This window comes from Dendrobates tinctorius, unplaced genomic scaffold (assembly GCF_039654945.1).
Source record: "Dendrobates tinctorius isolate UK_male_01 unplaced genomic scaffold, ASM3965494v1 ptg000631l, whole genome shotgun sequence".
NCBI lineage: Eukaryota > Metazoa > Chordata > Amphibia > Anura > Dendrobatidae > Dendrobates > Dendrobates tinctorius.
The window spans coordinates 230884-245086 of record NW_027362283.1 but is presented as its reverse complement, the minus strand read 5'-3'; the positions used below and the strand labels follow the sequence as shown (position 1 = coordinate 245086).

Genomic DNA, 14203 nt, shown 5'->3' with positions numbered 1-14203 from the left:
TGCGCTTCGCTGTCTCTCCCTTTCCTTCTCTTGCTCTTCGCTGTCCCTCCCTCTCTTTTGCTCTTCTTCCCTGTCTCTCCCTGTCATTCTCTTGCTCTTATCTGTCCCTGTGTCTCTTTTTCTCTTCTTCTCTGTCTCTCCCTCTCATTCAATTGCTCTTCGCTGTCCCTCCCTCTCTTTTGCTTTTCTTCTGTCTCTCCCTGTTATTCTCTTGCTCTTCGCTGTCCCTCCCTCTCTTTTGCTCTTCTTCTCTGTCTCTCCCTCTCATTCTCTTGCTCTTCGCTGTCCCTCCCTCTCTTTTGCTCTTCTTCTGTCTCTCCCTCCCTTTCTCTTGCTCTTCGCTGTCTCTCCCTCTCATTCTCTTGCTCTTCGCTGTCCCTCCCTCTCTTTTGCTCTTCTTCTCTGTCTCTCCCTCTCATTCTCTTGCTCTTCGCTGTCCCTCCCTCTCTTTTGCTCTTCTTCTTTGTCTCTCCCTGTCATTCTCTTGCTCTTCGCTGTCCCTCCTTCTCTTTTGCTCTTCTTTTCTGTCTCTCCCTCTCATTCTCTTGCTGTTCGCTGTCCCTCCCTCTCTTTTGCTCTTCTGTCTCTCCCTCCCTTTCTCTTGCTCTTCGCTGTCTCTCCCTTTCCTTCTCTTGCTCTTCGTTGTCCCTCCCTCTCTTTTGCTCTTCTTCCCTGTCTCTCCCTGTCATTCTCTTGCTCTTATCTGTCCCTGTGTCTCTTTTTCTCTTCTTCTCTGTCTCTCCCTCTCATTCAATTGCTCTTCGCTGTCCCTCCCTCTCTTTTGCTTTTCTTCTGTCTCTCCCTGTTATTCTCTTGGTCTTCGCTGTCCCTCCCTGTCTTTTGCTCTTCTTCTCTGTCTCTCCCTGTCATTCTCTTGCTCTTCGCTGTCCCTCCCTCTCTTTTGCTCTTCTTCTCTGTCTCTCCCTCTCATTCTCTTGCTCTTCGCTGTCCCTCCCTCTCTTTTGCTCTTCTTCTGTCTCTCCCTCCCTTTCTCTTGCTCTTCGCTGTCTCTCCCTCTCATTCTCTTGCTCTTCGCTTTCCTTCCCTCTTTTGCTCTTCTTCTCTGTCTCTCCCTCTCATTCTCTTGCTCTTCGCTGTCCCTCCCTCTCTTTTGCTCTTCTTCTCTGTCTCTCCGTCTCATTCTCTTGCTCTTTTCTATCCCTACATCTTTTTCTCTTCTTCTCTGTCTCTCCCTGTCATTCTCTTGCTCTTCGCTGTCCCTCCCTCTCTTTTGCTCTTTTTCTTTGTCTCTCCCTCTCATTCTCTTGCTGTTCACTGTCCCTCCCTCTCTTTTGCTCTTCTTCTGTCTCTCCCTCCCTTTCTCTTGCTCTTCGCTGTCTCTCCCTCTCATTCTCTTGCTCTTCGCTGTCCCTCCCTCTCTTTTGCTCTTCTTCTCTGTCTCTCCCTCTCATTCTCTTGCTCTTCGCTGTCCCTCCCTCTCTTTTGCTCTTCTTCCCTGTCTCTCCCTCTCATTCTCTTGCTTTTTTCTATCCCTACATCTTTTTCTCTTCTTCTCTGTCTCTCCCTGTCATTCTCTTGCTCTTCGCTGTCCCTCCTTCTCTTTTGCTCTTCTTTTCTGTCTCTCCCTCTCATTCTCTTGCTGTTCGCTGTCCCTCCCTCTCTTTTGCTCTTCTTCTGTCTCTCCCTCCCTTTCTCTTGCTCTTCGCTGTCTCTCCCTTTCCTTCTCTTGCTCTTCGCTGTCCCTCCCTCTCTTTTGCTCTTCTTCCCTGTCTCTCCCTGTCATTCTCTTGCTCTTATCTGTCCCTGTGTCTCTTTTTCTCTTCTTCTCTGTCTCTCCCTCTCATTCAATTGCTCTTCGCTGTCCCTCCCTCTCTTTTGCTTTTCTTCTGTCTCTCCCTGTTATTCTCTTGGTCTTCGCTGTCCCTCCCTGTCTTTTGCTCTTCTTCTCTGTCTCTCCCTGTCATTCTCTTGCTCTTCGCTGTCCCTCCCTCTCTTTTGCTCTTCTTCTCTGTCTCTCCCTCTCATTCTCTTGCTCTTCGCTGTCCCTCCCTCTCTTTTGCTCTTCTTCTGTCTCTCCCTCCCTTTCTCTTGCTCTTCGCTGTCTCTCCCTCTCATTCTCTTGCTCTTCGCTGTCCCTCCCTCTCTTTTGCTCTTCTTCTCTGTCTCTCCCTCTCATTCTCTTGCTCTTCGCTGTCCCTCCCTCTCTTTTGCTCTTCTTCTCTGTCTCTCCGTCTCATTCTCTTGCTCTTTTCTATCCCTACATCTTTTTCTCTTCTTCTCTGTCTCTCCCTGTCATTCTCTTGCTCTTCGCTGTCCCTCCCTCTCTTTTGCTATTCTTCTCTGTCTCTCCCTCTCATTCTCTTGCTCTTCGCTGTCCCTCCCTCTCTTTTGCTCTTCTTCTCTGTCTCTCCCTCCCTTTCTCTTGCTCTTTGCTGTCTCTAACTCTCTTTCTCTTGCTCTTCACTGTCCCTCCCTCTCTTTTGCTCTTCTCTGTTTTTTCCTCTCTTTCTCTTGCTCTTTGCTGTCTCTCTTTTTCTCTTGCTCTTTGCTGTCTCTCCCTTTCTCTTGCTCTTCACTGTCTCTCCCTTTCTCTTGCTCTTCGCTGTCTCTCCCTTTCTCTTGCTGTTCGCTGTCCCTTCCTTTCTTTTGCTCTTCTCTGTCCCTCCCTCTCTTTCTCTTGCTCTTCGCTGTCTCTCCCTTTCTCTTGCTCTTTGCTGGCTTTACCTTTCTCTTGCTCATCGCTGTCTCTCCCTCTCTTTCTCTTGCTCTTCGCTGTCCCTCCCTCTCTTTTGCTCTTCTTCCCTGTCTCTCCCTGTCATTCTCTTGCTCTTATCTGTCCCTGTGTCTCTTTTTCTCTTCTCTCCCTCTCCCTCTCATTCTCTTGCTCTTCGCTGTCCCTCCCTCTCTTTTGCTTTTCTTCTGTCTCTCCCTCTCATTCTCTTGCTCTTCGCTGTCCCTCCCTCTCTTTTGCTCTTCTTCTCTGTGTCTCCCTGTCATTCGCTTGCTCTTCGCTGTCCCTCCTTCTCTTTTGCTCTTCTTCTCTGTCTCTCCCTCTCATTCTCTTGCTCTTCGCTGTCCCTTCCTCTCTTTTGCTCTTCTTCTGTCTCTCCCTCCCTTTCTCTTGCTCTTCGCTGTCTCTCCCTCTCATTCTCTTGCTCTTCACTGTCCCTCCCTCTGTTTGGCTTTTCTTCTCTGTCTTTCCCTCTCTTTCTCTTGCTCTTCGCTGTCCCTTCCTCTCTTTTTCTCTTCTTCTCTGTCTCTCCCTCTCATTCTCTTGCTCTTCGCTGTCCCTCCCTCTCTTTTGCTCTTCTTCTCTGTCTCTCCCTCTCAATCTCTTGCTCTTCACTGTCCCTCCCTCTCTTTGCTCTTCTTCTTCTCTTGCTGTTCGCTGTCTCTCCCTCTCTTTCTCTTGCTCTTCGCTGTCCCTCCCTCTCTTTTGCTCTTCTTCTCTGTTTTTCCCTCTCTTTCTCTTGCTCTTTGCTGTCTCTCCCTTTCTCTTGCAAATTCAAATTCAAATAGGCTTTATTGGCAGGACCAAAATACAATTAGTGTTGCCAAAGCAAGAAAAGAAGTGTGGCAGGGGAGTGGATTAGGGTAGTGGGGATGGGGTGTTGGGGGCAAAATTTGGGGAGTGATTGTCCATTTGGAGGTCTTTAGTTCCTCTCATCTTATGACATGTGGTGACATATTGGGCGGCGACCTCCACCATTGATTCTTCTTCCCCCAGTAGGATGCAGAGTTTCCTCTCCTCGTCCATGGATGGGAAGTCTGGGGTATGGGTGGTAAGTTTCTGGAAGTGGGAGTCCCTCACTGCTGAGTATTTGTTGCAGTGCAGCAGGAAATGCACCTCATCTTCCAGGGCCCCCTGCTGGCAGTGCTGGCACAGTCTGTTCTCTCGTGGCTTGTTGGTCTGTCGGTGCCGCCCTGTTTCCACCTCTAGGTTGTGGGCGCTTAATCTGTATATACTCAAGGTCTGCCTGTCTTTGGGGTGGCGTAGCCTTTCCATGTATGGAGCCAGTGTTTAGTCCCTCCGCAGTGACCGGTAGATGGTGAGTTTCTGGGAGTTCTCCAATTCACTCTTCCAACCCTCTATGTATTGCATCTTGCAGCTCTCTGAGATCTCTTTTATTTGGGCTTTAGTTAGGGTGTGTTGCTGACTTTGGTTGAGCTGGCTGCCGAGGTTCCTGGCTTGCTCTTGGCTCTGGCTCAGCAGGGCTTTATGATGGTAGGAGCTGGGGTTGCTGTTCTGTATATGCACCTGGTGTGATAGCGCCCTCTTGTGTATAGTGAGCCATAAGGGGAATCGGCCCAGCTCTGCCCGACAGGCTATGATTGAGGTGCTGCGATGTACCTGGAGGAGATATTTGCAGAACTCCAGATGGAAGACTTCGGTTGGGCTGGAATCCCAGTTTTTCTGGTCTGGATAGGTTGCTGGACCCCATACCTCGCTGCCATATAGCAGTATAGGTGTGATGACGCTGTCGAATATCTTGAGCCAGACTCTCACCGGTGGTTTGAGGTGGTACATTTGTCTTCTGATGGCATAGAAGGTTCTGCATGCTTTCCCTTTCAGGGTCTCTGCTGCTTGCTTGAGGCTCCCGGTTTGGCTTAGCTCCAGACCGAGGTAGGTATAGCTGCTTGTCTTCTCTAGCGTGGCACCATTTAGTGTGAGGGAGGAAGTGGAGGTTTCTTTAGAACTCCTCTTTTGAAACACCATGACTTTTGTCTTCTTTTGGTTGATGGGCAGCGCCCATGTGGTGCTGAATGTTTCCAGCACGGCCAAGCTATCTTGGAGGCCTCTCTCGGTTGGGGAAAGCAGCAGGAAGTCATCTGCATACAGCAGGATCTTCACCTCTCGGTCGTGCAGGCTGAGACCTGGGGCAGAGGAGGATTCCAGGGCCGCTGCCAGTCCATTTAGGTAGATGTTAAATAGAGTTGGGTTCAGGCTGCAGCCCTGTCTTACCCCACGGCACTGCCGGAAGAAGGCCGTCCTCTTCACGCTGCACCGATTCTCAGTGTTTGAGCTCTTGATGACGTCATAGGTTCTGCCACCTATTCCGCTCTCCAGGAGTTTCAGGAACAGACCTGGGTGCCACACTGAGTCAAAGGCCTTCTTGAAGTCCACAAAACATGCAAATATTTTCCCCTGTTTTTTTCTATGGATGTGGGTCTTGATGAGGCTTTGCAGGCTTTCGCTGTCCCTTCCTCTCTTTTGCTCTTCTCTGTCTCTCCATCTCATTCTCTTACTCTTCGCTGTCTCTCCCTTTCTCTTGCTCTTCGTTGTCCCTCCCTTTCTCTTGCTCTTCACTGTCTCTCCCTTTCTCTTGCTCTTCGCTGTCTCTCCCTTTCTCTTGCTCTTCGCTGTCCCTCCCTCTCTTTTGCTCTTCTTCTCTCTCTCCCTCTCATTCTCTTGCTCTTCGCTGTCCCTTCCTCTCTTTTGCTCTTCTTCGCTGTCTCTCCCTTTCTCTTGCTCTTCGCTGTCCCTTCCTCTCTTTTGCTCTTCTTCTGTCTCTCCATCTCATTCTCTTGCTCTTCGCTGTCTCTCCCTTTCTCTTGCTCTTCGTTGTCCCTCCCTTTCTCTTGCTCTTCACTGTCTCTCCCATTCTCTAGCTCTTCGTTGTCCCTCCCTTTCTTTTGCTCTTCACTTTCGCTCCTTCTCTTTTGCTTTGCTGCCTGCTTCTCTCTTTCTCCCTATCTTTTGCTCTTCTTCTCTGTCTCTCCCTCCCTTTCTCTTGCTCTTCGCTGTCCCTCCCTTTATCTTGCTCTTCACTGTCCCTCCCTCTCTTTTGCTCTTCTTCTCTGTCTCTCCCTCCCTTTCTCTTGCTCTTCGCTGTCTCTCCCTCCCTTTCTCTTGCTTTCGCTGTCTCTCCCTCTCTTTCTCTTGCTCTTTGCTGTCACTCGCTTTCTCTTGCTCTTTGCTGTCTCTCCCTTTCTCTTGCTCTTCGCTGTCTCTCCCTTTCTCTTGCTCTTCACTGTCTCTCCCTTTCTCTTGCTCTTTGCTATCCCTCCCTCTCTTTTGCTCTTCTTCTCTGTCTCTCCCTCCCTCTCTTTTGCTCTTCTTCTCTCTCTCCCTCTCATTCTCTTGCTCTTCGTTGTCCCTTCCTCTCTTTTGCTCTTCTTTGCTGTCTCTCCCTTTCTCTTGCTCTTCGCTGTCCCTCCCTCTCTTTTGCTCTTCTTCTCTGTCTCTCCATCTCATTCTCTTGCTCTTCGCTGTCTCTCCCTTTCTCTTGCTCTTCGTTGTCCCTCCCTTTCTCTTGCTCTTCACTGTCTCTCCCTTTCTCTTGCTCTTCGCTGTCTCTCCCTTTCTCTTGCTCTTCGCTGTCCCTCCCTCTCTTTTGCTCTTCTTCTCTGTCTCTCCATCTCATTCTCTTGCTCTTCGCTGTCTCTCCCTTTCTCTTGCTCTTCGTTGTCCCTCCCTTTCTCTTGCTCTTCACTGTCTCTCCCTCTCTCTTGCTCTTCGCTGTCTCTCCCTTTCTCTTGCTCTTCGCTGTCCCTCCCTTTCTCTTGCTCTTCGCTGTCTCTCCCTCTCTTTCTCTTGCTCTTCGCTGTCCCTCCCTCTCTTTTGCTCTTCTTCTCTGTCTCTCCCTCCCTTTCTCTTGCTCTTCGCTGTCTCTCCCTCCCTTTCTCTTGCTTTCGCTGTCTCTCCCTCTCTTTCTCTTGCTCTTTGCTGTCACTCCCTTTCTCTTGCTCTTTGCTGTCTCTCCCTTTCTCTTGCTCTTCGTTGTCCCTCCCTTTCTCTTGCTCTTCACTGTCTCTCCCATTCTCTAGCTCTTCGTTGTCCCTCCCTTTCTTTTGCTCTTCACTGTCGCTCCTTCTCTTTTGCTTTGCTGCCTGCTTCTCTCTTTCTCCCTATCTTTTGCTCTTCTTCTCTGTCTCTCCCTCCCTTTCTCTTGCTCTTCGCTGTCCCTCCCTTTATCTTGCTCTTCACTGTCCCTCCCTCTTTTGCTCTTCTTCTCTGTCTCTCCCTCCCTTTCTCTTGCTCTTCGCTGTCTCTCCCTCCCTTTCTCTTGCTTTCGCTGTCTCTCCCTCTCTTTCTCTTGCTCTTTGCTGTCACTCCCTTTCTCTTGCTCTTTGCTGTCTCTCCCTTTCTCTTGCTCTTCGCTGTCTCTCCCTTTCTCTTGCTCTTCACTGTCTCTCCCTTTCTCTTGCTCTTTGCTATCCCTCCCTCTCTTTTGCTCTTCTTCTCTGTCTCTCCCTCCCTCTCTTTTGCTCTTCTTCTCTCTCTCCCTCTCATTCTCTTGCTCTTCGTTGTCCCTTCCTCTCTTTTGCTCTTCTTTGCTGTCTCTCCCTTTCTCTTGCTCTTCGCTGTCCCTCCCTCTCTTTTGCTCTTCTTCTCTGTCTCTCCATCTCATTCTCTTGCTCTTCGCTGTCTCTCCCTTTCTCTTGCTCTTCGTTGTCCCTCCCTTTCTCTTGCTCTTCACTGTCTCTCCCTTTCTCTTGCTCTTCGCTGTCTCTCCCTTTCTCTTGCTCTTCGCTGTCCCTCCCTCTCTTTTGCTCTTCTTCTCTGTCTCTCCATCTCATTCTCTTGCTCTTCGCTGTCTCTCCCTTTCTCTTGCTCTTCGTTGTCCCTCCCTTTCTCTTGCTCTTCACTGTCTCTCCCTCTCTCTTGCTCTTCGCTGTCTCTCCCTTTCTCTTGCTCTTCGCTGTCCCTCCCTTTCTCTTGCTCTTCGCTGTCTCTCCCTCTCTTTCTCTTGCTCTTCGCTGTCCCTCCCTCTCTTTTGCTCTTCTTCTCTGTCTCTCCCTCCCTTTCTCTTGCTCTTCGCTGTCACTCCCTTTCTCTTGCTTTCGCTGTCTCTCCCTCTCTTTCTCTTGCTCTTTGCTGTCACTCCCTTTCTCTTGCTCTTTGCTGTCTCTCCCTTTCTCTTGCTCTTCGCTGTCTCTCCCTTTCTCTTGCTCTTCACTGTCTCTCCCTTTCTCTTGCTCTTCGCTGTCGCTCCCTCTCTTTTGCTTTGCTGCCTGCTTCTCTCTTTCTCCCTCTCTCCTTCTCTCTCCCTCCCTTTCTCTCTCCTGTCTGCTCCCCCTCCCTTCCTTCTTTCCTTTTCTTCTCCCTCTGGCTTTGTATAATTGAGGCGATGATGATGGCGGCAGCATCTGGCAGCTTCTGCTCTTCATAGTTCCCCCCCATGGACAGCGGTGGGCTGGAGGCACAGGGTCAGGTGCAGCCCTTGCTCCACAAGCTGCGCCAGGTGTTTGACGTGTGTGATGAGGATGCTGATGGATTCATCCGGGTGGACGATTTCTTGGATCTGGGGCAGCAGTTTGCTCAGGGAGATGAGGTGAGAGAATGACTAATGGGTCCGGGGATTCACAGGTGCCCCCAATGGTACATTGTTAACCCTTTGCATCCTGCATTCAATCCATCTAATGAAGTTCTGCTTAAAACAAACCTATAATCTAGCTGCTAGTGCTTGTTCTGAGGCATGTTACATACAGCTGTGGGCAACGATAAGCCTCAGCAGTGCTCATCTTTGAGGAGACTATGAGTAGTAGTCATGATTGAAGTCCCACACATCACCATATTAATGTAGAAAGCTGATATCAATGATGGCAGTGGAGAAAGGGTGGCCGTCAGTAAACCAATACGACTCCCGCCTTCTCTGTAAGGCTATATACATTATGTTTTGGCTATATATATGCATACATACATATATACACACATATATACACATACATACATAGAGCATCTAGGGTGTAAACACACCCTAATGGCACATTCCATGATGGGTCCAGGCGGCCACCAGTGACCATGAGTGCTTGATGCCAAAAGACCCTCAAATTCAGGACAAAGGGGAAACATAATCATTACCGCCATCACTAAGAATAGATTTACAGACTGCCGGATTCTTCCACAAAGTTCCTGGCGGTGATGAGGTCAGTGGAGTATCTCATCCTCCTTGTGTATCGCGCTCCCAAATATCGCTGACAGCTGAATCACTACACACAAGTGGAGGAATATCCACATGGTCAACAAAAAAATATACACTGAAATATGGGGGGGGGAGGATAACCCCAACCGTTGAGGAGGGATAGCCCCAACCATGGAGTAAAAATAACCCCAACAGTAGAGGAAGGATAACCCCAACCGTAGAGGAAGGATAACACCAACCATGAAGGAAGGATAACCATACCAAGAGAGGAAGCATAACCCCAACTGTGGAGGAAGGATAACCCCAACTGTGGAGGAAGAATAACCCCAACTGTGGAGGAAGGATAACTAAACCAAGAGAGGAAGGATAACCCCAACTGTGGAGGAAGGATAACCATACCAAGAGAGGAAGGATAACCCCAACTGTGGAGGAAGGATAACCCCAACTGTGGAGGAAGGATAACCATACCAAGAGAGGAAGGATAACCCCAACTGTGGAGGAAGGATAACCATACCAAGAGAGGAAGGATAACCCCAACTGTGGAGGAAGGATAACCCCAACTGTGGAGGAAGGATAACCATGTCAACAGAGGAAGGATAACCCCAACTGTGGAGGAAGGATAATCATACCAAGAAAGGAAGGATAACCCCAACTGTGGAGGAAGGATAATCATACCAACAGAGGAAGGATATCCCCAACTGTGGAGGAAGGATAACCATACCAAGAGAGGAAGGATAACCCCAACTGTGGAGGAAGGATAACCATACCAAGAGAGGAAGGATAACCCCAACTGTGGAGGAAGGATAACCATGCCAACAGAGGAAGGATAACCCCAACTGTGGAGGAAGGATAATCATACCAAGAAAGGAAGGATAACCCCAACTGTGGAGGAAGGATAACCATGCCAACAGAGGAAGGATAACCCCAACTGTGGAGGAAGGATAATCATACCAAGAAAGGAAGGATAACCCCAACTGTGGAGGAAGGATAATCATACCAACAGAGGAAGGATAACCCCAACTGTGGAGGAAGGATAACCATACCAAGAGAGGAAGGATGACCCCAACTGTGGAGGAAGGATAACCCCAACTGTGGAGGAAGGATAATCATACCAACAGAGGAAGGATAACCCAAACTGTGGAGGAAGGATAATCATACCAAGAAAGGAAGGATAACCCCAACTGTGGAGGAAGGATAACCCCAACTGTGGAGGAAGGATAATCATACCAACAGAGGAAGGATAACCCCAACTGTGGAGGAAGGATAACCATACCAACAGAGGAAGGATGACCCCAACTTTTTAGGAAGGATAATCATAACAAGAAAGGAAGGATAACCCCATCTGTGGAGGAAGGATATCCCCAACTGTGGAGGAAGGATAACCATACCAACAAAGGAAGGATAACCCCAACTGTGGAGGAAGGATAACCATACCAAGAGAGGAAAGATAACCCCAACTGTGGAGCAAGCATAACCCCAACTGTGGAGGAAGGATAATCATACCAACAGAGGAAGGATAACCCAAACTGCGGAGGAAGGATAATCATACCAAGAAAGGAAGGATAACCCCAACTGTGGAGGAAGGATAACCCCAACTGTGGAGGAAGGATAATCATACCAACAAAGGAAGGATAACCCCAACTGTGGCGGAAGGATAACCATACCAACAGAGGAAGGATAACCCCAACTGTGGAGGAAGGATAATCATACCAAGAAAGGAAAGATAACCCCAACTGTGTAGGAAGGATAACCCCAACTGTGGAGGAAGGATAATCATACCAACAGAGGAAGGATAACCCCAACTGTGGAGGAAGGATAACCATACCAACAGAGGAAGGATAACCCCAACTGTGGAGGAAGGATAATCATACCAAGAAAGGAAGGATAACCCCAACTGTGGAGGAAGGATAATCATACCAAGAAAGGAAGGATAACCCCAACTAGGGAGGAAAGATAACACTAACTATGGAAGAAGAACTAGGGAGGAAGGATACCCCAACTGTGGAGGAAGGATAATCATACCAAGAGCGGAAGGATAACACTAACTATGGAAGAAGAACTATGGAGGAAGGATAACCCCAACTAAGGAAGAACAATAACCCCAAACTAAGGAGGAAGGATATGCTAAACTAGAGAGGAAAGAAAATTAAAGAGGAAGGATAACCCCAACTATGGAGGAAGGATAACCCTAACTAGAATGGAAAGAAAACTGTAATTAAAAGGGAAGGATAACTGTCAAGAATTACAGCCAGGGATGTTGAGCAGATCCCACCGCTGCCACCAGTTTCTCAGGGAACACAACTCCATTGCCTCCAATCATTAGGACAATTATGCAACTGACTGACGAGTGATGGACGATGCCGCGGCTGCTTCCACTACTAGGCTGTTATTGGGGAACTCATAGTGAGCGTATGCTATATACACCTCCGAGTCCACCACATGGAATATAAATGTATGTATATATTGTGTATATATATAAATGTATGCGTGTATGTATAAATGTATGTATACATATATTCCCCAGTACGGTCAGTGTCAGCTCCACAACAGAAAACAGTAACTACGATCTGTCACCACCAATCGCTTGTAAAGGCCGATAGGACACCAGTTACAGGTAGCGTATGGCTTCCGGAGTGCAGCTTACAGAACAAGAGGAATATAGAGATTCAATTTATATATTTAGTCCAGAAAGATAGGCAGTGTTTATAAAAGTATACAAAGATGACACAAAATGGGAACACAATACGATAGATACAATTACATAGAATAAAAAGGGATAATGAAAGATATGTACTAAACCTGATGGCCCAGAAGTGGCTCAGAGCCTTCCTAGTGGAGCACAGTGCTCCTTAGGGAAACAGACAGAACTACAGCAAGCATCATGTTTCCTATCGTGATTTTATCTTTGTATAACGATGAGAGGGTCACCTTTGGTCTCTGTGCAGCCTCTCTGATTAATGCCCTCCTCGCCCAGGCTGAGAGTTTTGTTGGGCGCTCTCTCTTGGCAGGTTTGTTGTGGTACCATGTTCTTTCTATTTGATGATAATGGATTTGATGGTGCTCCAGGGGATCATCAGAGATTGGATTGATAAAAACAACTCTGACTTGTACTTCTCAACAGCTTTGTCCCTGACTTGTTTAGAGATCTCCTTGGTCTTCATGGTGTTTGGAGCTCTCCATGGTCTTTGTGGTGTTGTTTGGAGCTCTCCATGGTCTTTGTGGTGTTGTTTGGAGCTCTCCTTAGTCTTCGTGGTGTTGTTTGGCGCTCTCCTTGGTCTTTGTGGTGTTGTTTGGAGCTCTCCTTAGTCTTCGTGGTGTTGTTTGGAGATCTCCTTGGTCTTTGTGGTGTTGTTTGGAGCTCTCCTTGGTCTTTGTGGTGTTGTTTAGAGCTCTCCTTGGTCTTTGTGGTGTTGTTTGGAATTCTTCTTGGTCTTTGTGGTGTTGTTTGGAGCTCTCTTTGGTCTTCGTGGTGTTGTTTAGAGCTCTCCTTGGTTTTCATGGTGTTGTTTGGAGCTCTCTTTGGTCTTTGTGGTGTTTGGAGCTCTCCTTGGTCTTCGTGGTGTTGTTTGGAGCTCTCTTTGGTCTTCGTGGTGTTGTTTGGAGCTCTCCTTGGTCTTTGTGGTGTTGTTTGGAGTTCTTCTTGGTCTTCGTGGTGTTGTTTGGAGCTCTCTTTGGTCTTCATGGTGTTGTTTGGAGAGCTCCTTGGTGTTTGTGGTGACGTTTGGAGATCTCCTTGGTCTTCGTGGTGATATTTGGAGATCTCCATGGTCTTTGTGGTGATGTTTGGAGATCTTCTTGGTCTTTGTGGTGATGGTTGGAGATCTCCTTGGTCTTCATGGTGATGGTTGGAGATCTCCTTGGTCTTCATGGTGTTTGGTTCGTGGTGTCTCTTGCTAATGATGTTGTAGCCTCTGTGGCATTTCAAAAAAGGTAAAGTGTATATACAGACAGACATGTGACACTTAAGTTGCACACAGGTGGATGTCCTGTCACAAAGCCTGGGGCTTATGAAGGGAATTGCTTGCACCAGGAGCTTCATAACGAAAGGGGGTAAATACATATGCACATGCCAATGTTTAGTTATTTGATGCTATATTTTCATTTTTGCCTATATTTTTGTCACTTCACCAACTTAGACGATTCAGTGCTGATCATCACACATATCGGATTACACAAATATTTACACAGGTTGTAATGTATCAAAATAGGTAAAAAGCCAAGGGGGTGAATAGATTTGCAAGCCACTGTAAATAAACGAGTCTGTTCCTCAAATTTATGTTGATAATCCTTGAAGGGAACATGCACGTTTTTAGTGACAGGAATGACTGCTCACCCCAGATCACTAACGCTCTGTGATATCCCTCCACTGCCAACCGTTTGTCAGAGAACGCAATTCCGCTGCCTCCAATCATCAGGACGATTACGCAATTGACTGACTAGTGATGGACGGTTATTGGGGGACTTATAGTGAGTGAATGGTATATACACCTCAGATTCCGCCACGTGGAATATATATATACACAGTATGTAACAGGTGAAACCAGAAGTTTCCATCCACTGTATATAAAGACACATCTGCAGTTTCTTCTCAATATCTGACATGAAATCAGAATAAACCTTTCCCATTGTAGGACAATTAGGATTACCATAATTATTAATATTTGCCAAATGCCAGAATAATGAGAGAGAGAATGTTCTAAGGCATTTTTATTACTTACTGCAAAGTTAGAAGTTTCCATCCATATCATTAGTATTTGTTACCATTGTCCTTACACTGAGTGACTTGGGTTAGACGTTTGGGATTTCCTTCCACAAGCTTCTCACAATAGTTGGACGGAATTTGGGCCCGTTCCTCCTGACAACACTGTTGTAACTGATCCAGGATTGGAGGTCGACTTGCTTGCACCGGCCTTTCCAGCTTTGCCCATAAATTTTAAATAGAATTGAGATCAGTGCTTTATGATGGGCACTCTAAAACATTGACTTTGTTATCCTGATGCCACTTTGTTACAATTTTGGCAGTATGCATCGGGTTATTGTCCATTTTGAAGACCCATTTCTGCCCAAGCTTTAACTTCCTGGCTGATGTCTTGAGATGTAGGTTCAGTATTGTCACTCCTGCAGCAAAACAACCCCACAACATGATGCTGCCACCACCTTGTTTCACAGTGGGATTGGTGTTATTAGGCTTCCAAACTTCTCCCTTTTTTCCTCCAAACATATCGATGGTCATTATGCCCCAAAAAGTTCAACATTAGTTTCATCAGACCACAGGACATGTCTTCAAAAATTAAGGTCTATATTCCTGTGTGTATTTGCAAACGTTAATCTGGATTTATGTTTCTTTTGGAGTAATGGATTCTTACTTGCAGAGT

General features: G+C 47.4%; 1 protein-coding gene across 1 annotated transcript in view; it reads left to right on the top strand.

Annotated features, from left to right (window-relative positions):
* The first annotated feature begins 7965 nt into the window (after positions 1-7965).
* The window catches only part of RAB11FIP4 (RAB11 family interacting protein 4), a 63687-nt gene continuing 57449 nt past the window's right edge, over positions 7966-14203 (top strand). The window contains exon 1 of the mRNA XM_073565269.1: positions 7966-8237. Within this exon, the coding sequence (XP_073421370.1) occupies positions 8085-8237 (153 nt within the window). The 5' untranslated portion in view covers positions 7966-8084. The remainder of the gene's footprint in view (positions 8238-14203) is intronic.